The following is a 26,584-nucleotide window of genomic DNA, read 5'->3' as shown; positions in this document are numbered from 1 at the left end:
ATTCAAAGATCTAATTATAGATTTGAAAAATGAGGATGTGCTATCCCGATTGAAATAAGTTTTCTACAAGTACAACCACACATCAACACCAAATATTTATATCTATGGAAGAATTTAGTAAAGGTTTTTAATAATTTGAGGTTACGAAATCCTATACTTAATTATTTACCAGTAACACATAGATTACGTTCCTTAAAATCAAAAACGACACAACAGAAACGGGCATAGCGAATGAGTTGTGATATACAAAAACCGTCAGATGGTGCCAAAGAAACATCACCATTAAAAAAAAAGGAAAATTAATAATAGGGAACGAAAAATCGTGTATATTTGATTATTTAAATAAGTTCCTTTGGGTAAATTTCGGCAGTATATATAGAAAATTCTTGATTATATAACGAAAAAATATCATCAGGATAAAAGTAAGTGTTGTTGAATTCATCAATTAAAAGTATCTTAGACAGGTCTATACTATGTTTGGTCAAACACTGTGGTTCATGACAGTACAAGAACAAGTCTGCTATTAAAGGGGTGTAATTGGTGCCCATAGGAATACCTACAACCTGTCGATAAATGTTATTGCCGAAACGTACATGACATACACGGTCATCTCAGTACCAAAATCCATGACAAACGAGACGATTTTAATTTTGAAATTATCAATGTCCCCCACCTTAGTAGCAATATACCAACTTCATCTGCATATGGGATATACATTTCCCAACTTATTCGGTATCTAAAAGCTTGCAGCTCTTACTCAGACTTTGTAAAACGCCACCAGTGTCTGAGCAGAAAGTTGATGAACCAATGGTATGTCAAAGAACGTCTCGTCCTTATTTGTCTTTATGAATATTACTTTTACTGTTTAGTCTGCTTTTGGTGACATCCGTTTGACGTGGCTCTGTACTTATTTATACATCCCGTCATTGTCTTATTGTTCTATGACAATTTTTGTATTCGTGTCTTTCTTTTGTGCTAATATGCTTTGTCTTTATGACTTTTTGTGTTTCTTTGTTACATATGACCTGGCTCTGTACTTACACATCCCGTCATTGTGTTATTGTGCCATGGTAAATTTTGTATACTTTTTGTTGTCTTTTGGTCGGTTTTTATTTTGCCTTGAAGTTGTCAGTTTGTCTGCGACTTATGATATAAATAGGAAGATGTGGAATGAGTTTCAATGAGACAAGTCACAATGTGTAAAACGTAAACAATTATAGGTCAAAGTACGGCCTTCAACATTGAGCCTTGGCTCACACAGAAGAGCAAGCTATAAGTTTAAATATCCCTTTGGTATATTTTGCCTTTCTTTTAGTTTTACGACATATAGTTTAAATTATCAGCATAAATAAAGGCAACAGTTGTATACCGCTATTCGAAATTAAAGTATGCATGGACTCATAAGTTTTGAAACTAGAAAACTAAAAAATGGAAAATAAATTTACCAAATTGAAACCCCTAACTGCAGGTTTTTTTAGGATGTACGTAGGAGAAATTAAAAAAAAAACAGTCTAGAATTTAGAATAAATACTATAAGTCAGAAGAGCATTTAGTTAAGGAACAAAATAAGCTAAAAACAATTATAGGTTATGGAGCTCCTTTTGGAGATATTAAAAATGTTTTAAATGGCGGGAAAAGGCTGACTCGGACTTTTACCTTATATTTGCATTGGTATTATTGGAGTCTCAAATCGAATGAGCATCTGCTCCAATTTTGGTAGATGACTTTGAACAAGCAAAATAGTTTACCCTGTATCGTAGAAAAATATTCACGGAGTCCGAACATTTGAATAAAATTCCAGAACCGCACCTAAGGATGGTCACGTAAAACTATGTGCACCCCATAACATGCTGTATCTGTACCATGTGTTCTTCGTTGTTGTATGTCATTCGAATTCTTTGTTTGTGTATCTCGAAAGAATCGGATGAAAATGATTGATGATGTTCTAGATGGAATTTACAGAATAGAGACTAATAGGAAAAAATAAAATACAGTAAAAAGGACAAAAACAAATAATTGTGAAAAAAAGGTCACATGTCATGTATCGAAATTACTACCAGTCACAAGATCACTTAAAACCAAATAAGTCATATAAATGATAAAAAAGGGACAAAAACAACATAGAACTAGCGTGTTTTGGACATCAATATCATTTTTATTTTTCACAGAGTTCCTTACTCTCACACACAACGTGTCTAGCAACTCATCCAAATGTTTGATATCGTGAAAATCATATGAAAAGTGACAATTTACACAGTGACTTTTTTAAGGACAGAGACTCAAGATGGATATTCCAATACTTGTAAAAGGCGATCATGAAGGCAAATTTAACCATGTACCCTTGTTGGTCAATTTCATAACATATACATGGGGAGATGTGGTATGAATGCCAAAGTGTATATTACAGGCATGTACAAGCATGTACTCAATCTATTCACCAAAGACCACAACACAAGGATGTAAACCAATACAGATATTTTCCAAAGATTTGTCGTCTGTAGAAAGCATCAAACAATTACTGTTCTCCCTAAATGCACGGATTAAAAGCTAGATTTTACTTCTTGTAGTTATTCTTACTAGACCGAGTACCATAATAATCTACAACATTTGCTTTGACAATTTATGTATGTCGTTTGATGCCTCATTGACATGTATAATAATTATAATTTCTCTAAATTTAAAAAAAAATTAAATTGATATCCGAAAAAAATTAAATAACATTAATAAAAGACGTTTGAAGTCTATGTGAATGATATAGCAACCAAACGACATACATAAGCAAAGGACATCTAAAAGTAATATATATTGAGATTAATCAAAAGAAAAATGATGAAATTGAACACTTTATGAATTTTTTCACGTGATGTCATAACATTATATAAAGTTAAAATCAAGATAAAACTGTGACTCGATCTTAAAATATGTATTCCTCAGAAATTGTATGTGGATTTTCATCTTCGACGGGGTTCATATAATCTTGTAATAACGATTGACCAAAAATAATATGATTTGATATTTTTCGAAAGATTCTTTCATTAGACACCGGCCTCATCAACAGGATGTAACCAGATTAGCCACTGAATCTATATGCAATAAAATGTAGTTTCGAAAATATATATTGCTCACGTCTTAGTAATATGAAATGTCAAAAGTTTGATAATATTCAAGCAGAGCGTTTAAAAAAAATGAATGTCATTAGTTTTGTGAATTTTCTTGCTAGTTTTGTCTATTTTATTTAGTAAGAGTTTTGATACAATACCAGTATGATTAACGATTGCTATTATTAAAAATCAATTAAACACAAACGGTGGACTCTTTAAAAACAACCATGATTTGGGTGAAAACTTTGAAAATTCATGAAACTCCTGCATATCTTCGCTAGTACAAAATACATGTATAGTTTTGTCCTACAGCCAAAAGATGACGTATTAAAGTTGGTCATCACAAATTGACCCTTTAATATAGATTGCAAAACAGGTAATACCTACAAGATATCATACTAGTAAATCTTCAAGCGCAACATCTATATATTTCTTTATTTTTCACAGAGTTCTTTACTTCCATACAAAACATGCCTTGCTACTGATCCAATTGTTGTATTTAGATATTTTATATCGTTAAAATCATGAGTAAACTTATACAAACGAGTATATAGATGTATACCATAGTTTTCTGACCAATCAAAATTCTTCTCAAATAGCAGCGGGAGATCTTGCCAACTAGGTCTTACAAACGTTTTATTTTCAACATGAATTAAATCCGGGTACTTTTTAGATATCAAATACGGCACAATTGTTGAATGATATCCCCACTGACTTTTGTTGTACGTTTTGTATCCGGAATACCATATTTTAAGAAAAGTTGCGTTTCTCTCTGCAAGAATTAGACCATTACTGAGATTCCAATCAACTGCACGACTCAAAGTAACTAGATATTTCCGTAAAGGATCCAGAGATCTAAGTATAATCTCATCTGTATCAATGTAAATTCCTCCAAACCCTGCAACAGAGATGAAGTAAGTGTCGAGTGCCAGGGGCGTTTCTAGGATATTTGAAAGAGGGGGCGTAGAATCAATATTTTGCGGAGCGGACTGCGAGGCGAAAATTTTTTTGGACCTTTTTTTTGCTAAAAAACATGAAAATAATTGTGAAATGCACTAATGTAAGGGTTCCTGACTGGAGCATGTATATTTTATAGTTAAAGTGTCAGGGTTTGACTTTTTTTAAAGGGGGCGTACGCCCATTACGCCCTCACCTGGACCCGCCCCTGAGTGCATTAACATATGCAAAGTAGTTTTAGCCGAACAAATTATATACTAAAACGAGGTATCAAAAAGAATAAATAAACCAAGCGATCAATACATAAATCGATCAATACTTATATCGATCAATACATATATCGATCAATTCATACATCGATCAATAAACCACATCCTGTTCACTTATCAAATAAATAGTGACAAATTTATACCTAAAATAATCATCCAATCAATAAAGGTAGCTAACGAGTAAGCAAATAACAACAAATAAATCAGGTCCCAACCAAAATCATACCAAAAAATTATAATTGCCCTTTTTTTATCAAAGAAGGGTGGACAATTATTATACGTAAGGGGAGACGATCCAGACGTGTTTGTAATAAAGGGGGATACTTTGTTTTAATTAATATCCATCGTCTACATATGAATAAGTCAGGACGAAAACTTAAAACCTTTTCACGAAAGAGAGGCAACTCATTAAAAACGTTTTGACGTAAAGGTTTTCATAAAAATGACACACCTTTGAACCAAAGGGGAGAAAATAAGATGAACGCAAAGACAGGCCTATTTCCTTAATTTTATAATAACCAAACGGGAAGATGATTGCTACTGGAATTTTGTCTACCACCGACCAAAACAGGGACATTAACCACAACAGGTGTGTAAGATAATGTACTCACCCTATCCATCAGGAAACTCAGGACACTGATGTGAGGGCCACTACATGTAAGTACAATGATGTACTTACTCTATCTATCAAAGACCAAATGAAAAGGATGTGAGGGCCACTGCATGTATGTACAATGAGGTACTTACTCTATCTATCAAAGACCAAAGGACAAGGATGTGAGGGCCACTTCATGTATGTACAATGATGTACTTACTATATCTGTCAAGGAACAAAGGGCAAGGATGTTAGGGCACTACATGTATGTACAATGAGGTACGTACTCTATCTATCAAAGACCAAAGGACAAGGATGTTAGGGCACTACATGTATGTATATTGAGGTACTTACTCTATATATCAAAGACCAAAGGACAAGGATGTGAGGGCCACTTCATGTATGTACAATGATGTACTTACTATATCTATCAAGGAACAAAGGGCAAGGATGTAAGAACACTACATGTATGTACAATGAGGTACTTACTTTATCTATCAAAGACCAAAGGACAAGGATGTTAGGGCCACTACATGTATGTATAATGAGGTACTTATTATATCTATCAAGGAACAAAGGGCAAGGATGTAAGAACACTACATGTATGTACAATGATGTACTTACTCTATATATCAAGGAACAAAGAACAATGATGTGAGGGCCACTACATGTATGTATAATGAGGTACTTATTCTATATATCAAAGACCAAAGGACAAGGATGTGAGGGCCACTACATGTATGCACATTGATGTATTCACTCTATCTATCGAAGACCAAAGGACACGGATGTAAGGGCACTACATGTATGTATAATGAGGTACTTACTCCATATATCAAAGACCAAAGGACACGGATGTGAGGGCTACTGCATGCATGTACAATGAGATACTTTATCTATCAAAGACCAAAGGACAAGGATGTTAGGGCCACTGCATGTGTGTATAATGATGTACTTACTCTATCTATCAAGGAACAAAGAACAAGGATGTGAGGGCCACTACATGTATGTACAATGATGTACTTACTCTATCTATCAACGACCAAAGGACAAGGACGCGAGGGCGTACAATTATGTACTGTAAATTCAGAAATTGATACGAGATTTGTATTAAGGCGAATAATGCGACTGAATGAGTATCGCAATAAAAAGAACTCCAATTCTTATATCTGATATATATAACTGCATGCAGATTTTCCTGAAATCGCAATAATAAATGCACGCAATAATTTCTGAATTTACAGTACTCGCTCTATCTATCAAAGATGTTAAGGACAAGGATTTTAGGGCACTACAGGTATTTGCAATGAGGTACTTACTCTTTATATCAAAGACCAAAGGACACGGATGTGAGTTCCGTTGCATGTATGTACAATGAGGTACTTACTCTATCTATCAAAGACCAAAGGACAAGGATGTTAGGGCCATTACATGTATGTACAATGAGGTACTTACTCTATATATCAAAGACCAAAGGACAAGGATGTGAGGGCCAGTACATGTATGTACAATGATGTACTCACTCTATCTATCAAAGACCAAAGGACAAGGGTGTGAGGCCCACTACATGTATGTACAATGATGTACTTACTCTATCTATCATGGAAGAAAGAACAAGGATGTGAGGTCCACTACATGAATGTACAATGAGGTACTTACTCTATCTGTCAAAGACCAAAGGACACGGATGTGAGGGCCAATACATGTATGTACAATGAGGTGCTTACTCTATATCTCAAACACCAAAGGACAAAAATGTGAGGGCCAGTACATGTTTGTACAATGAGGTACTTACTCTTTCTATCAAGGACCAAAGGACAAGGATGGATGTGAGGGCCACTACATGTATGTACAATGAGGTACTTACTCTATCTAACAACGACCAAAGGACAAGGATGTGAGGGCCACTACATGTATGTACAATGATGTACTCACTCTTTCTATCAAATATATAAGGACAAGGAAGTGAGGGCCACTACATGTATGCACATTGATGTACTTATATTAACTATCAAAGACCAAAGGACAATGATGTTAGGGCACTAAATATATTTACAATGAGGTACTTACTTTTATATCAAAGACTAAAGGACACGGATGTGAGGTCCACTGCATGTATGTACAATGAGGTACTTACTCTATCTATCAAAGACCAAAGGACAAGGATGTGAGGTCCACTGCATTTGTGTAAAATGATGTACTTACTCTTTCTATCAAAGACCAAAGGACAAAGATGTGAAGCCAATTACGTGTATGTACAATGATGAACTTACTTTATCTATCAAAAACCAAAGGACACTGATGTGAGGGCCACTACATGAAACTACAATGATGTACTTACTCTATCTATAAAAGACCAAATGACAAGGATGTGAGGGCCACTGTATGTATGTACAATGAGGTACTTACTCTATCTTTCAAAGACCAAAGGGCAAGGAAGTGAGGGCCACTACATGTATGTACGATGAGGTACTTACTCTATCTATCAAAAACCAAAGGACAAGGATGTGAGGTCCACTACATGTAAGTACAATGATGTACTTACTCTATCTATCAAATACAAAAGGACAATGATGTGAGGGCCACTACATGTATGTACAATGATGTACTTACTCTATATATCAAGGAACAAAGAACAATGATGTGAGGGCCACTACATGTATGTACAATGAGGTACTTACTCTATCTAACAACGACCAAAGGACAAGGATGTGAGGGCCACTACATGTATGTACAATGATGTACTCACTCTTTCTATCAAATATATAAGGACAAGGAATAGAGGGCCACTACATGTATGCACATTGATGTACTTATATTAACTATCAAAGACCAAAGGACAATGATGTTAGGGCACTAAATATATTTACAATGAGGTACTTACTTTTATATCAAAGACTAAAGGACACGGATGTGAGGTCCACTGCATGTATGTACAATGAGGTACTTACTCTATCTATCAAAGACCAAAGGACAAGGATGTGAGGTCCACTGCATTTGTGTAAAATGATGTACTTACTCTTTCTATCAAAGACCAAAGGACAAAGATGTGAAGCCAATTACGTGTATGTACAATGATGAACTTACTTTATCTATCAAAAACCAAAGGACACTGATGTGAGGGCCACTATATGAAACTACAATGATGTACTTACTCTATCTATAAAAGACCAAATGACAAGGATGTGAGGGCCACTGTATGTATGTACAATGAGGTACTTACTCTATCTTTCAAAGACCAAAGGGCAAGGAAGTGAGGGCCACTACATGTATGTACGATGAGGTACTTACTCTATCTATCAAAAACCAAAGGACAAGGATGTGAGGTCCACTACATGTAAGTACAATGATGTACTTACTCTATCTATCAAATACAAAAGGACAATGATGTGAGGGCCACTACATGTATGTACAATGATGTACTTACTCTATATATCAAGGAACAAAGAACAATGATGTGAGGGCCACTACATGTATGTACAAAGAGTTACTTACTCTATCTCTCAAAGACCAAAGGACACGGATGTGAGAGCCACTTCATGTATGTGCAATGATGTACTTACTATATCTATCAATGAGCAAACGACAGGGATGTGAGGGTCACTACATATATGTACAATGATGTCCTTACTCTCTTTCTCAAAGACCAAAAGACAAGGATGTGAGGGCCACTGCATATATGTACAATGATGTACTCACTCTATCTATCAAAGACCAAAGGACAAAAATGTGAGCTCCACTACATGTATGTACAATGATGTACTTACTCTAAAAAAGAAGATGTGGTATGATTACCAAAGAGACAACTCTCCAGAAGAGACCACATGACACAGACATTAACAGCTATAGGTCACCGTACGGCCTTTAATAATGAGCAAAGCCCATACCGCATAGTCAGCTATAAAAGGCCCCAAAATCACAAATGTAAAACAATTCAATTGGAAAACTAACAGCCTAATTAATGTACAAAAAAATGAGCGAAAAACAAATATGTAACACTCTATGATAAAAGGGCAATGATGTATTATAATACAGCTATGTACAAGGATGTACTATCTTTATTCTGTAAAGAACCGCAGGACAAGTATGCTTGAGCCACTACAGGTATATAAAAGAATATACTCACTCTATCCACATAACACAAAAGGACAAGTGTGTCTGGGCCACTACAGATATGTAAAAGGATGTACTCACTTTATTTACCAAATACAAAATGACAAGGATGAAAACAATCACTATATCCATAAAACTCAAAAGAACAAGGATTTGAGTGTCACTACAGGTATATAAACGGATGTACTCACTCTATCCACCAAATAAAAAATAAAAAGGATGAAAACAAGTATAGTACTGTTACACCACTGTCCCAGGTTAGGGGAGGGTTGGGATCCCGCTTACATGTTTAACCCCGCCACATTCTGTATGTATGTGCCTGTCCCAAGTCAGGAGCCTGTAATTCAGTGGTTGTCGTTTGTTTATGTGTTACATATTTGTTTTTCGTTCATTTTTTGTACATAAATTAGGCCATTAGTTTTTTCGTTTGAATTGTTTTACATTGTCAATTCGGGGCCTTTTATAGCTGACTGTGCGGTATGGGCTTTGCTCATTGTTGAAGGCCGTACGGTGACCTATAGTTGTTAATTTCTGTGTCATTTGGTCTCTTGTGGAGAGTTGTCTCATTGGCAATCATACACATCTTCTTTTTTATATATAGGTATGTAAAGGGATGTACTCACTCGATCCCCCAAAGACCAAAGGACAAGGATGAAAACCTATATAGGAATGTACAAGCATGTACTTATTCTATCTACCTAAAGACCAAAGGAAAGAATGTAAACAATAAAGGTATGTACAAGCATGTACTCACCTTATCTACCAAAGACCAAAGTAAAAGGGTGTGCGGCATATATATGTGCGAGCATGTACTCACTCTGTAAAGCCTGTATTCTGCCGATATCAGCTTTGTGTTCAATATTACCAAGGGGTTTTCCGAATACAGCTTCTGGTGGACTTCTTTGAACATGCATTATATTTGGCACCAAAGTCAATAGATATTCCCAGTATGTTCCGAATGGAGGGCGGTCTCCATGTACCAAAATAAGACACGGTTTCAAAACTCTACTGGCACTAAGAAAACTAAGAAAATGATAAAAATTCATTTCTCGTTTAGAAAACCAAATGTAATAAACTAAGTTTGGGACCGCTTCTTCATCATGACAATTCTCCATTACAAATGTCTGGAGGCATTCAGAATTTTCCGGGAAAACCTGAACTGTTGCCATTCGCTTAACATTCATAATTTCTATATTAGGTTTTATAATCTGACAATTGATATGAGCTTGCACGTGCTCCGACATATTTGTTATATCAGGCATATCTGCGCATGGTACTTTACAATTGAAATTCCAGTTATTCGAATTTTCCACCGGACATCTAAACGAAGTTTGATTTTTTGTTCTTTCTTCATGAACATCATTGGTTAAAGTAGTTTCCCTTGTTGAATATGTCCTGTCACTTAATAAAGCATGGTTGTGTGATATGCGTACAGGACTGGAACCAACATCGAAAGCTCTCTGGTTATCTAAAACCAGAAAATAAATATGAGAGAGAGAAGGAAAGAGAAAAAAAAATATAAGAGATAGATACGGAAATAGACAATCTAACTGATATATTATACAAGATGTTCAACAATTTGACATTTAACCATGAAATTAAAAATGTTACTCAGTTTGAAGACAATCCCGATGACATGTTTTTTGAATAAAACCAAATCAACAAAATTGGTTTGTTGGTGTTGGCTGAATGTCATGGGGCAATTTTTTGTTATGCATATTCATGACTTTATCTAAAAAAAATATTTTGTATTCACATTTTTTTTTTAAATCTGCAATCAGTTTATGATAAACGGATTAAATTTTTGCTAGTACTGTCCAGTTTTAAGGATTTGGTCACATGTGTGTGTATACTCACGTCATTGTGTTGTTATTATTACGGCATCGTATTGTTATACTTACGTCATCGTGTTGTCATACTTACGTCATCGTGTTATAATACTCACAATCGTGTTGTCATACGAACATCATCGTGTTGTCATACTTACTTTATCGTGTAGTCCTTCTTACGGCATCGTGTTATCATACCAACGTCATTGTGTAGTCATACTTACGTCTTCATGGTATCATACTTACGTCATCGTGTTGTTATACTTACATGTACGTCATCGTTTTGGCATACGTACGTCATCGTGTTTTTATACTTACGTCATCGTATTGTTATGCTTAGTTCATCGTGTTGTCATACCAACGTCATCGTGTTGTCATACTTACGTCATCGAGTGGTAATAGTGACATCATCGTGTTGCCATACTTACTTCATCGTGTTGTCATACTTACGTCATCATGTTGTTAAAGTTATGTTATCGTGATGTTATACTTATGTATGAGAAAATCAATGAATCAATTTCCACTTTTGACGATGAAATTTATCATACATATCCTGTTTGAATTGTTTTACACAAGTCATTATGGGGCCCTTTATAGCTTGCTGTTCAGTGTGAGCCAAGGCTCCGTGTTGAAGACCGTACTTTGACCTATAATTGTTTACTTTTATACATTGTGACTTGGATAGAGAGTTGTCTTATTGTCACTCATACCACATCTTCTTATTTCTATATATGAATTGAAGATTGACTAAGTGTTGTGTGTTTAGCGTCCGGTGGCAGAACAAAAATTTAGAGCCACCTCTAGGCGTTTGAAAATTGAACAAATGTTAAAAATATGGCACGACTTGTTGAATAAAAGGCATACATTTAACAGTTTTAAAAACTGTGATTTTTTTTAAATGACACGTCCATCTGTATATATGTATATAGTTGAAAAAATACAGGAATATAAGAGAGTTCCAGGAACGTTGTTGTTTCAATGTGGAGATAGCAAAAGTCGTATCACGTGACATATTTGTATGTACATCCCTAATGTTTTTTAACACAGGCAAATAAATAATAATTTTAATAGATTTCCACTTCAACAAGTTAACCACTTACGTCATCGTGTTGTCATACTTACGTCATCGTGTTGTCATCCTTACGTCATCGTGTTGTCATAGTTACGTCATCGTGTTGTCATAGTTACGTCATCGTGTTGTTTAAGTTACGTTTTCGTGTGTTGTTATACTTATGTCGTTGTGTCGTCATACTTATGTCATCGTGTTGTCATTCTTACGTCATCGTGTTGCTATAATTACGTCATCGTTTTAACAAAGTGATCTTGTTGTTACACTTTTATCATTGCGTTATTATACTTACGTCATCGTGTTGTCATACTTACGTTATTGAGTGGTCATAGTTAGGTCATCGTGTCGTACCATAAACAAGAAGTTGTTATTCTGATCATTAGTAGAACAAATTGAAAATCTTTTTGGAATCGGTCCTTGTGTGAAATAAATTCAGGGGAAATTGGACAATCATCTTTTCGGATGCGTAATCAGTGCTCTTCGCTAAATAATAATGGACATGTTGGCAATTATACTATAACACATTACTTTCACGCTGACATAATTATTTACGACTGTACTTAAATAAAGAGGAATGGCGTTATTTAGTTCTGTTTCTGTGTTTTAAGGATGTTCGATTCTCCTGTTTTAGAATTTTCGCCAGATATTCGGAATCCTCTGGTTTTATCCATGTAGTGCTATTAAAAAAAATTGCCCGCTAACCCCTAATTTCCTTTTCATAATATTATTACATATAGTTTAAAAAGCCGTATTTAAAAATCTTATAAAATCCTTGTTATTTGGTCATAGTTTTTGAAAGAAAAAAGGTGCCAATGTTAAATGTATGAAAAATCTATAGAGAATAATTTCCCGCCAAAATTTCAATGGCTTATATATCGTAAACAAGCAAATCGACCCTTAATTTTTTTCTACTTTTTTTAGTTCCTTTATTCATATACTATCATTTTTTAACAGTGTTTTAAAAAGCTTGTTATTTTGAAACAGTGTAGCAAACATCATTAAGCATGATTTTTACATCTACAAATAATACAGGAATTTACAAGAGTCTTTGATCAACTCTGAATCCTGTTATTGAAAAAAAAAATACTAATTTTCATTACATAGACTTAGAAAATAAATAATGTGATGAGAGAATCTGATTCCTCCTTTGGAAAAACAATTGATACTTACCACTACTGTCAAATATGGGTTGTTCCACTCGTGCATAAAATTGTTCTAAATTATATACTATGTGTTGGTTTCTAAACATCAAAAGTAGGCCTAAAACTAGGAAAATAATTAAATTTCTCATATTGTTTCACATTTGTTCCTAGTATATATGCAATTGTGTACGAAAAAGAACTCACATCTGCTGTATTGATATATCTTTAATTTATGCAAAAAGATGACCAGTGATGACCACGACACATTAACCGAGTGTGAGAAATAAACTGGACAGTGTAAATCAATGCATCAATTTCCACTTTAGACGAGAAATTCATTATACACATCAATAAAATGAATGCTTTATTGTCGCTTGTTTAGCGTCCACTGGTAGAACAAAAGTTTAGAGCCACCTCAAGGCGTTTAAAATTTGAACACATGTTGAAAATACGACATAAAGCTGGTTGAATTTAAGTGCACATATTTAACAGTTGAACTGTGATTTTTTTTAAATGACACGTCTATCTATCTATATGTATATATATATGTACTAGAACACACCTGCGACATCGCGGGTCCGTGACTGAATTACAGTACCTACGCCTTATTTTCAGCCTGGATGTTTAGTTTTTGTATTGTCAATGATAAAGTCATGCTGATTATAAGGTGTACATTTTTCCCTGCTTTCAAAATCTTTCTGTTTGAATTCGACCTGGTTTTCTTACTACAACCGGAAACTACTTGTTGATACATGTTTATCAAGTTGTTTTGGTCAATCCCTGTATATATAATGACGAAGTTCGTGTGTGATTATGATCCATGTATATAGCTAATCCAATTTACACCGGTGGTGGTTGAACGTCCAGATTAGGTAACAGGTAACATGTACTATTGGTATCGGTGTTGGATTCGACCTGGAACTTGTTAATTATTGGTAATATTAATATACATTTTCATCAACACCATTGTCCTATGTTAGTTATATATAAAGTTGAATTATTTGATTCGTCGTTCTTACATCAAGCGGGCTAAAAAAGTTGGACCTCGTTATTTTAGAAGTATAGATAGTAAAAAAGATACAGGAGATTGAAAAAGTGGTATCACGTGACTTTTTTTTTTTTTGCACATCCCTAAAGTGTTTTTAACACGGGCGAGTTAAGCAAATGTAATGATTTTAAAAGATTTCCACTTAAAAAAAGTTGACTACGCTTTTCTAGTTCAACTCCCTCACCCTGATGGAAACCTTTTGTATGGTTACATATCCGATATGTAACACAGTTGATGTTTTGATACAGACGATGTTGTATTGATAGATTGTGTGTGTAAGATAAAATCGGAAACGGTAAAACGAACTATCTCGGAAATAAATTATTTGCTCTATCTCGTTTTTAGATTAGTATATGGCATGCATATGCATAATTTGAGAACAGTTTTTAAAATCAATCAACAAAATTCATTTAACAGTTTATCATGTATACATGTATATGAACATAGGTGACGTGTATTACAGTCTTACACGTAACTTCATAGGGAAGAAACAATCGCTTTTATTATACTTCATGTTCAAATGCTAGATTTTGTTCGGTTTATACGAAGGAGATAATTTACTCGTTCCCATGGCTTCATTTTCCTGACATTAGGTAGCCTTTTGTGTACTCAGGCAAGTAAAGGAAGTCAACTTTGAAGCGCTGTGATTAGATGTTTATGGATATATATATAATATATATTTTATTTTCTATTCATTATTAACTGAAGTGTGTATAATTACAAGATAACTTTTGAAACACATGGAAATATTTTTGGAGTACTCAAAAAAATTTTCGTTAATTCTTTGTAAAATGATGGTGGTCATGGATACTATAAACAAGCTCCGTTCGAAGATGGTCATGCTACCATTTGACCTCAATTTCTAAAACTAAATTATAAAGTTCTAATATCTCGCGTAACTGTTGTGCCCTTGTTTTTATTTTAAAAAGTGGCAAATTTAGAAGGTTAGTGTTGTCGCCTATGGAGGAAAAAATACTACCGCTTTCCCTTTTACTCTATTACCCTTCTATTCGCGGAGACGCTTTATCAATTGTGCGCCATATCAAATACGGATTGTTGTAATGTACAAGACGTCATAGTTTATTACTTTCAATTTTTTAAGGTAGTAATAACAGAGAGCATTCAGTAAAATAAATTAAATAGCACAAAGATTAGAGAGTGCGAGAGCTACAAATTGTTCATTTTTGTATATATAATAAAAGAGGGGCGAAAGATACCAGAGGGACATTCAAACTCATAAATCGAAAATAAACTGACAACGCCATGGCTAAAAAAGAAAAAGACAAACAGACAAACGATAGTACATGAAACACAACAAAGAAAACTAAAGACTAAGCAACACGAACCCTACCAAAAACTGGGGGTGATCTCAGGTGCATAAAAATACAGGGAGCTCTATAGCGTTTAGCCTTAAACTGCCAATCTACAGTAGCAAGTCTCATAATAAAGGAGTTTAGTTGGTGCCAATAGGAAAGCGTATACGTTTTATAATGTCGTACGTATCAGCTCACTAGTACCTTTACAATTTATATTGGTTATTGTGAAGTTACAATGATAAAGACAAAGTAGATTTTATACAATACATTTAATGTATAAATACAAAAATATATTCATATATGACAGAACGGATGAAAACGACGCTTTACTAGGTGCATTGTTTAAGTTACATGCGTCCTCATTACAACAGGTGGTGCATATCCAGCTACTTCCGGTCTGATCACAAGGGTCGGATTCAGAATGTTCTTTTATTTGCAGGTGAGAAGAGGAATTTTTCGTACAGGTCTTGATTATTGAAAGCTGTTCGCTTACCTCTGTAAAAAAGAAAATAAATAACACATCACTTAATATGTAAAAGTTATGGTAAATGATAATAATTTAAATATGTCGTATCTGCTTCTTAACAAAATATCTATAAGAGAATGAAATACGTACCAGTATAATCCTCAATGTCTTCTGTTTACTTGTGTTGATCGGTTGCTGACTCATTGAGACATACTCCACATTTCGTCCGTACACAATAAATAGGACCACTTTTTTACAATATATTTGTGAATAAATTAACGAGTGAAGTAAGTCATCAAATTCACATTTATAATTTAGTAATAGCGAAAAAAACTGACATGATTTGAAGAGGTTTCTAAACACAATACCTCTTACTAATGGAACTTTCGCTAGTTGAAGCAAGGTTATATGTATCAGCGGGAAAAAAGTATGACAAATACAAAGTTAGTACAATGTAATGCCCAAACACTTAATTAACAGCACCTGGTGATGATTGAATCCCACAACCTGTTCCGGTCATGCGTGGCTTTTGGCATTACCTACTGTTAAGAAGTACTCGCATTCACTTGTTCATAGCAATAACGTCATTATTTAAATGTATGAGAACTTTAAACGGTAGTGCAAAAAACTTATTGAACAATCGCAAAAACAGCAACCAGCAGGAACCCGATATTGTACAGACGTTGATATTTGGTTGAAAATAGGTCGCACTGTTCTAATTTAAATTCGTTTACAGATTGCAACGGTGCAGTATTCTTTGATTTCATTCTATTTTTTTTAGAAGAAAACAATGTGGTCGATCATATGTTAGAAGTTCTGGCAATTTCAATCACCGGGTGAGCTTCGGTAAATTTTAATGATTCATAAATTAATAATTGACGTCCCACATGAGAACAAGCTTCAAAAATATGTTTCACTATAAGGGGGGTCTCATTGGGTGGTTCTGATCCCGGATCCCGCTTACTGTTTTGTCAGATTCCCGTATCCCGCTTACACTATGTACGAAAGCAATTCTCATTTTTTTGTAATTTCCCGTGTCCCGCTAGACTTCATTTCCCGTATACACGGCACAATAATTTGACTTTCACGTGTCACGCTTACGAAAAATCGGCAATCCCGGGTCACGCTTAGGCCCCAATGAGACCCGCTATAAGACGATGGAACTTGTTCATGCTTGTTTCGGACCCAGTTAGAATTTAAAAACATTACTGTACTTAGATTGCAAGGGTCTGGATGGGGAAGGAGGGGATGGTGGGGTCCTTCATTTCTCTATTCTTTTTATTTTAGCGCTTCATTATTCTTTATCCTTTGTTTATGTTGGCCTATTTTCTCTATTTATTTATATAATTTGCTCATTATTCCCTATTCTGTAAACCCCCATCCACACCCTCAAAATTGGTTAGATATCCAAAGACATTGTATTGTCTTTCATTACAAATGCATACATTTAAAAATGGAAAAAAAGATACCGTTGATTTTTCTTGCTCGTCGCCAGTAAACAAAATTTGAAACCATGAAATTATTAAATTATTAATTGATGCCGGCAAATCCTTCCAAACAATGTTATCTCAATAAATTTCACAGCTGAATTTTATGACTTCTGGTTTACTTCTGATTATTTAACCAAATTATTTTTTATTTTTTTTTTTTTATTTTAGATAGCTCAAAACAACACATTTGAATAATTTAGACAAATGTTAAGCACTTTCTGTTTAGTTAACTATGTCTTTATATGCATTATATTTATATTGTTACATTATTTAGCGGTACATGTTGTTTTAAAGTCTTTTTGATACAAATTGCAAATTTTACATAACTTTGAATAAAATGCTGTCTGACAAGTATCGAATCCCGAATCACATGACTTCTGATTATAGTAAACCCGAGTATAACACTGTCGTTTGACAAGTATCGAATCCTGAATCACATGACTTCAGATTATAGTAAACCAGAGTATGAAACTGTCGTCTGACAAGTATCGAATCCTGAATCACATGACTTCAGATTATAGTAAACCCGAGTATAACACTGTCGTCTGACAGGTATCGAATCCCGAACCACATTGCTTCAGATTATATTATATACATGAGTATGGCACTGTCGTCTGACAAGTATCGAATCCTGAATAACATTGCTTCAGATTATATCATAGCTGAGTATGACAACGTTGTCTGACAATTATCGAATCCTGAATCACATGACTTCAGAATATATTAGACCTGAGTATAACCCTGTCGTCTGACAAGTATCGAATCCTGAATCACATGACTTCAGATTAAATTATACCTGAGTAAAACCCTGTCGTCTGACAAATATCAAATCCTGAATCACATGACTTCAGATTAAATTATACCTGAGTATAACCCTGTCGTCTGACAAGTATCGAATCCTGAATCACATGACTCAGAATATATTATACCTGAGTATGACACCGTTGGCTGACAAGTATCGAATGAATCCTGAATCACATGACCTCAGATTATATTATATCTGAGTATCAAATTATTACGTACGTTATGTGTTATATCCAATTACCTAACTGTTACAAGTTATGTATAACTACAAGGGACTATATTCCAAAGCATTACTGTCAAACTAATCTAATTTTTAATCACATTGCTTTTAGATTATATTTACCTGAGTATGACACCGTCGTCTGACAAGTATCGAATCCTGAATCACATTGCTTTAGATTATATTCTCCTACACACAGAAAGTTGTTTCGTTCATTTTCACATTTATAACACATAAGTCCATGGCATTCTGGAAAAAAAAACAATAATATTACTATATATATATATCATTTTATTCTGGTATCACCTTAGTTGAACAAAGGTATACAGAAAAACATATTAATTTACATTACGTTGCATTGTACATTTGTTGAGGAAGCATTAAATATGAGTTATTTTACAACGGTATGATCAGTATAGCCGACAGGTTACTGTTACTGTCAATTAATCAATTTAGTTTTGAAGCATGGGAGATAACTCTCATTGATCTTAATTGAATAACAAAGTTCTCCTTTCAAGCAGTAAAGATGTGAGTTTAAATATGTTTGATCTCTACGTGGGGAATGATTTATGTACATATGATCTATATGTATATATAATACACTAACAGCCTTTGTATAAGGTCGACACGTGGATATATCGACCAAAAAGAAGTATGTCGACTGAAGACTAATCAGTCTGAACGTTTTGGTTTTTTTTTCCTTTGTGTACACACTATAAATATTAATACCCACAATACAATACTGTGATTCGGAAACTGTAATAAATTCATTTGTTTGAATCGTTGAGTTGCTGTCTTTTCTACATTTACCTTATATATCCCTTTATCGAAATTGGGTTTGTTAGACGACTTTCACACTTGTACGAATTTGAACCGATCTTTATTTGAATCGATCTTAGAGAGACTAGTTCGATTTACATATGCACAAGCAAGATCGATCGAAATCAATCTTATTTAATCTAGTGTGTTTACACTGCAACTTAAAAAGAACCGGTTTGACCTAATTACTTTACATTTCGTAAACAAATAATCGTAAAAAAAGAATAGTAGAATAACGTGTGCATATCGCGCGGACGATGACACATTGCAAAACGCATATAGAAAATAGTTGGATCATTGGAATTTGTATGCAGATATTAATTATCTTTTTGGTTCATACGTCAGAAGTCATTCGGTCTATGTCTTTGACGATGAGGATTTGCAGCTAAGAAATAGAATTTATCGATTCAGAAGAATAATCCAACAACGGTAGAAACTATGTTTACTTGTTTTATCCCATCCATCGTTTTTTTAGAACACGTGTGTTTTGCCGCCAATTAAACGGAACAAATAAACATACATTTGATTTGTCGATCTTAATAACATCAAACGATTATGTTTAATTTCTGTCAGTGGACATGATATAATTTTATTTAACCCATCATTTATTTTGATAGCTTACAACTACAGCATGTATTCCCTGTGGAGCCTCATCGTGACACGGGCAATTAAGACGCAGAGCGTTGAAGCTTACGTACGTTATGTGTTATATCCAATTACCTAACTGTTACAAGTTATGTATAACCACAAGGGACTATATTCCAAAGCATTACTGTCAAACTAATCTAATTTTAGATTTAATTGTCAATAACATTAAAGAAACTGAAGCATTCATCCCCCGATATGTCATTGGAATTTCTTAACGCTATCTTAAGAAGTAACGATTTCTTGTACGGAAAGAATACTAAATATAGAAATGATACTGTCTTCTTTCTTTATTGATGATATAACTTTGTAGGAATCTGATAGTAGTAGTTCTTCTGCTAGCTGAAATTTAACCATAGATGTATTTAAAAATATTTCGCTCAAAACTGAGCTTGTCTATTTTTTTTAATGTAAAATAAGTTCAAGTATTATGATGATTATGAAAGAAGAAAAGAAAAAAGAAACGTCATGTCCTATCTATACAGGGACGGGTCCATAATTTTTGAAAGGGGACTTGAATTGCATAAAACGTAATAGATACTGCCGAGCTGAGCAAGGCGGAATGTTTTTTGGACAATTATGTGCTAAAATATCCTAAAAATCGTGAGAGAAAAAAATTGTGTCACAAGGGTACGTACGCCACCAACGCCTTATCCTGTATCCGCTGCTGTTATTTGATTATCACATGGGACTTTTAAAAAAAAATTTGTCCCCCTATCGGACCACCCCACTAATGTACTGTTGTATTGTATTGAATATAATGTTCTCCCTTCATTGTAATTTTAATAATAAAAGCAATCATTGTATGAAAATAAAAAGACGTGATACGAATGCAAATAAGACAACTCTCCACCAGAGCCCAAATGACGTAGAAGTTAACTAGAGGTTACCGAATGGCCTTCAACAATGAGCAAAACCCTTACCGCATAGTAAGCTATAAAAGGCCAAGAAATGACAAATGTAAAACAATAGACAACATAAGAACAATTATAATAGATATCAGTTGAAAAGGGCTTCAGGGGCGGATTCACGCGGGGGCGTGGCGGGCGTGCGCCCCCTCCCCCTCCCCCCTAAAATTTGCAAAGCATGAGTTGTCCTCAGCTTAATAAAGAATATTTCGATAAATTTACCTCCAAAAAAGTCAATAACAACTAACACATAAGACACAAAGTACAGATCTGAGAGTACTCACAGTTACTGACAGCTAGTTCAAAGTAAATAACAACTAACACGAACACAAAATACACAAAGTACAGATCTGAGAGTACTCGCAGTTTCTGACAGCTAGTTCAAAGTAAATAACAACTAACACGAACACAAAAGACACAAAGTACAGATCTGAGAGTACTCGCAGTTATTGACAGCTAGTTCAAAGTCAATAACAACAAACACGAACACAAAAGACACAAAGTTCAGATCTGAGAGTACTCGCAGTTTCTGACAGCTAGTTCAAAGTAAATAACAACTAACACAAACACAAAAGACACAAAGTACAGATCTGAGAGTACTCGCAGTTACTGACAGATAGTTCAAAGTCAATAACAACTACCACAAACACAAAAGACACAAAGTACAGATCTGAGAGTACTCGCAGTAACTGACAGTTAGTTCAAAGTCAATAACAACTACCACAAACACAAAAGACACAAAGTACAGATCTGAGAGTACTTGCAGTTACTGACAGATAGTTCAAAGTCAATAACAACTAACACGAACACAAAAGACACAAAGTACAGATCTGAGAGTACTCGCAGTTACTGACAGCTAGTTCAAAGTCAATAACAACTACCACAAACACAAAAGACACAAAGTACAGATCTGAGAGTACTCGCAGTTACTGACAGATAGTTCAAAGTCAATAACTATCACAAACACAAAAGACACAATGTACAGATCTGAGAGTACTCGCAGTTACTGACAGATAGTTCAAAGTCAATAACAACTACCACAAACACAAAAGACACAAAAAACAGATCTGAGAGTACTCGCAGTTACTGACAGCTAGTTCAAAGTCAATAACAACTACTAGTAACACAAACACAAAAGACACAAAGTACAGAACTGAGAGTACTCGCAGTTACTGACAGCTAGTTCAAAGTCAATAACAACTACCACAAACACAAAAGACACAAAGTACAGATCTGAGAGTACTCGCAGTTACTGACAGCTACATTGTAGTTCAGAGTCCATAACAACTAACACAAACACAAAAGACACAAAGTACAGATCTGAGAGTACTCACAGTTACTGACAGCTAGGTCAAAGTCAATTACAACTAATATAAACACAAAAGACACAGAAAACAGATCTGAGAGTACTCGCAGTTACTGACAGCTAGTTCAAAGTCAATAACAACTACTATTAACACAAACACAAAAGACACAAAGTACAGATCTGACAGTACTCGTAGTTCCTGATAGCAAGTTCAAAGTCAATAACAACTAACACGAACACAAAGACACAAAGTACAGATCTGAGAGTACTCGTAGTTACTGACAGCTAGTTCAAAGTTAATAACAACTACAACAAACACAAAAGACACAAAGTACAGATCTGAGAGTACTCGCAGTTACTGACAGCTACATTGTAGTTCAGAGTCCATAACAACTAACACAAACACAAAAGACACAAAGTACAGATCTGAGAGTACTCACAGTTACTGACAGCTAGTTCAAAGTCAATAACAACTAACACATAAGACACAAAGTAAAGATCTGAGAGTACGCGCAGTTACTGACAGCTAGTTCAAAGTCAATAACAACTAATATAAACACAAAAGACACAAAGTACAGATCTGAGAGTACTCGCAGTTACTGACAGCTAGTTCAAAGTCAATTACAACTAATATAAACACAAAAGACACAGAAAACAGATCTGAGAGTACTCGCAGTTACTGACAGCTAGTTCAAAGTCAATAACAACTACTATTAACACAAACACAAAAGACACAAAGTACAGATCTGACAGTACTCGTAGTTCCTGATAGCAAGTTCAAAGTCAATAACAACTAACACGAACACAAAGACATAAAGTACAGATCTGAGAGTACTCGTAGTTACTGACAGCTAGTTCAAAGTTAATAACAACTACAACAAACACAAAAGACACAAAGTACAGATCTGAGAGTACTCGCAGTTACTGACAGCTACATTGTAGTTCAGAGTCCATAACAACTAACACAAACACAAAAGACACAAAGTACAGATCTGAGAGTACTCACAGTTACTGACAGCTAGTTCAAAGTCAATAACAACTAACACATAAGACACAAAGTAAAGATCTGAGAGTACGCGCAGTTACTGACAGCTAGTTCAAAGTCAATAACAACTAATATAAACACAAAAGACACAAAGTACAGATCTGAGAGTACTCGCAGTTACTGACAGCTAGTTCAAAGTCAATAACAACTACCACGAACACAAAAGAGACAAAGTACAGATCTGAGAGTACTCGCAGTTACTGACAGATAGTTCAAAGTCAATAACAACTACCACAAACACAAAAGACACAAAGTACAGATCTGAGAGTACTCGCAGTATCTGACAGTTAGTTCAAAGTCAATAACAACTACCACAAACACAAAAGACACAAAGTACAGATCTGAGATTACTCGCAGTTACTGAAAGATAGTTCAAAGTCAATAACAACTAACACGAACACAAAAGACACAAAGTACAGATCTGAGAGTACTCGCAGTTACTGACAGCTAGTTCAAAGTCAATAACAACTACCACAAACACAAAAGACACAAAGTACAGATCTGAGAGTTCTCGCAGTTACTGACAGATAGTTCAAAGTCAATAACTACCACAAACACAAAAGACACAATGTACAGATCTGAGAGTACTCGCAGTTACTGACAGATAGTTCAAAGTCAATAACAACTACCACAAACACAAAAGACACAAAAAACAGATCTGAAAGTACTTGCAGTTACTGACAGCTAGTTCAAAGTCAATAACAACTACTAGTAACACAAACACAAAAGACACAAAGTACAGATCTGAGAGTACTCGTAGTTACTGACAGCTAGTTCAAAGTCAATAACAACTAACACGAACACAAAAGACACAAAGTACAGATCTGAGAGTACTCGTAGTTACTGACAGCTAGTTCAAAGTCAATAACAACTACCACAAACACAAAAGACACAAAGTACAGATCTGAGAGTACTCGCAGTTATTGACAGCTACATTGTAGTTCAGAGTCCATAACAACTAACACAAACACAAAAGACACAGAGTACAGATCTGAGAGTACACACAGTTACTGACAGCTAGGTCAAAGTCAATTACAACTAATATAAACACAAAAGACACAAAAAACAGATCTGAGAGTACTCGCAGTTACTGACAGCTAGTTCAAAGTCAATAACAACTACTAGTAACACAAACACAAAAGACACAAAGTACAGATCTGAGAGTACTCGTAGTTACTGACAGCTAGTTCAAAGTCAATAACAACTAACACGAACACAAAGACACAAAGTACAGATCTGAGAGTACTCGTAGTTACTGACAGCTAGTTCAAAGTTAATAACAACTACCACAAACACAAAAGACTCAAAGTACAGATCTGAGAGTACTCGCAGTTACTGACAGCTACATTGTAGTTCAGAGTCCATAACAACTAACACAAACACAAAAGACACAAAGTACAGATCTGAGAGTACTCGCAGTTACTGACAGCTAGTTCAAAGTCAATAACAACTACCACGAACACAAAAGACACAAAGTACAGATCTGAGAGTACTCGCAGTTACTGACAGATAGTTCAAAGTCAATAACAACTACCACAAACACAAAAGACACATAGTACAGATCTGAGAGTACTCGCAGTATCTGACAGTTAGTTCAAAGTCAATAACAACTACCACAAACACAAAAGACACAAAGTACAGATCTGAGATTACTCGCAGTTACTGACAGATAGTTCAAAGTCAATAACAACTAACACGAACACAAAAGACACAAAGTACAGATCTGAGAGTACTCGTAGTTACTGACAGCTAGTTCAAAGTCAATAACAACTAACACGAACACAAAAGACACAAAGTACAGATCTGAGAGTACTCGTAGTTACTGACAGCTAGTTCAAAGTCAATAACAACTACCACAAACACAAAAGACACAAAGTACAGATCTGAGAGTACTCGCAGTTACTGACAGCTACATTGTAGTTCAGAGTCCATAACAACTAACACAAACACAAAAGACACAGAGTACAGATCTGGGAGTACTCACAGTTACTGACAGCTAGGTCAAAGTCAATTACAACTAATATAAACACAAAAGACACAAAAAACAGATCTGAGAGTACTCGCAGTTACTGACAGCTAGTTCAAAGTCAATAACAACTACTAGTAACACAAACACAAAAGACACAAAGTACAGATCTGAGAGTACTCGTAGTTACTGACAGCTAGTTCAAAGTCAATAACAACTAACACGAACACAAAGACACAAAGTACAGATCTGAGAGTACTCGTAGTTACTGACAGCTAGTTCAAAGTTAATAACAACTACCACAAACACAAAAGACTCAAAGTACAGATCTGAGAGTACTCGCAGTTACTGACAGCTACATTGTAGTTCAGAGTCCATAACAACTAACACAAACACAAAAGACACAAAGTACAGATCTGAGAGTACTCGCAGTTACTGACAGCTAGTTCAAAGTCAATAACAACTACCACGAACACAAAAGACACAAAGTACAGATCTGAGAGTACTCGCAGTTACTGACAGATAGTTCAAAGTCAATAACAACTACCACAAACACAAAAGACACAAAGTACAGATCTGAGAGTACTCGCAGTATCTGACAGTTAGTTCAAAGTCAATAACAACTACCACAAACACAAAAGACACAAAGTACAGATCTGAGATTACTCGCAGTTACTGACAGATAGTTCAAAGTCAATAACAACTAACACGAACACAAAAGACACAAAGTACAGATCTGAGAGTACTCGTAGTTACTGACAGCTAGTTCAAAGTCAATAACAACTTACACGAACACAAAAGACACAAAGTACAGATCTGAGAGTACTCGTAGTTACTGACAGCTAGTTCAAAGTCAATAACAACTACCACAAACACAAAAGACACAAAGTACAGATCTGAGAGTACTCGCAGTTACTGACAGCTACATTGTAGTTCAGAGTCCATAACAACTAACACAAACACAAAAGACACAGAGTACAGATCTGGGAGTACTCACAGTTACTGACAGCTAGGTCAAAGTCAATTACAACTAATATAAACACAAAAGACACAAAAAACAGATCTGAGAGTACTCGCAGTTACTGACAGCTAGTTCAAAGTCAATAACAACTACTAGTAACACAAACACAAAAGACACAAAGTACAGATCTGAGAGTACTCGTAGTTACTGACAGCTAGTTCAAAGTTAATAACAACTACCACAAACACAAAAGACACAAAGTACAGATCTGAGAGTACTCGCAGTTACTGACAGCTACATTGTAGTTCAGAGTCCATAACAACTAACACAAACACAAAAGACACAAAGTACAGATCTGAGAGTACTCGTAGTTACTGACAGCTAGTTCGAAGTCAATAACAACTAACACGAACACAAAGACACAAAGTACAGATCTGAGAGTACTCGTAGTTACTGACAGCTAGTTCAAAGTTAATAACAACTACCACAAACACAAAAGACACAAAGTACAGATC

At 35.0% G+C, this 26,584-nt stretch overlaps 1 protein-coding gene across 1 annotated transcript; it reads right to left on the bottom strand.

Annotated features, from left to right (window-relative positions):
• Positions 1 to 3,535: 3,535 nt before the first annotated feature.
• On the bottom strand, positions 3,536 to 10,297 carry LOC127719191 (uncharacterized). Its single transcript, XM_052225212.1, has 2 exons — positions 9,853 to 10,297; positions 3,536 to 3,999 (listed from the first exon to the last, which is right to left on the bottom strand). The coding sequence occupies exons 1-2, from the start codon at positions 10,295 to 10,297 to the stop codon at positions 3,536 to 3,538; spliced, it is 909 nt and encodes a 302-aa protein (XP_052081172.1).
• Positions 10,298 to 26,584: the final 16,287 nt, after the last annotated feature.

Source organism: Mytilus californianus, unplaced genomic scaffold (genome assembly GCF_021869535.1).
Source record: "Mytilus californianus isolate M0D057914Y unplaced genomic scaffold, xbMytCali1.0.p SCAF_10, whole genome shotgun sequence".
Taxonomy (NCBI): Eukaryota; Metazoa; Mollusca; class Bivalvia; order Mytilida; family Mytilidae; genus Mytilus; species Mytilus californianus.
This window is presented reverse-complemented; position numbering and strand designations above follow the sequence as displayed.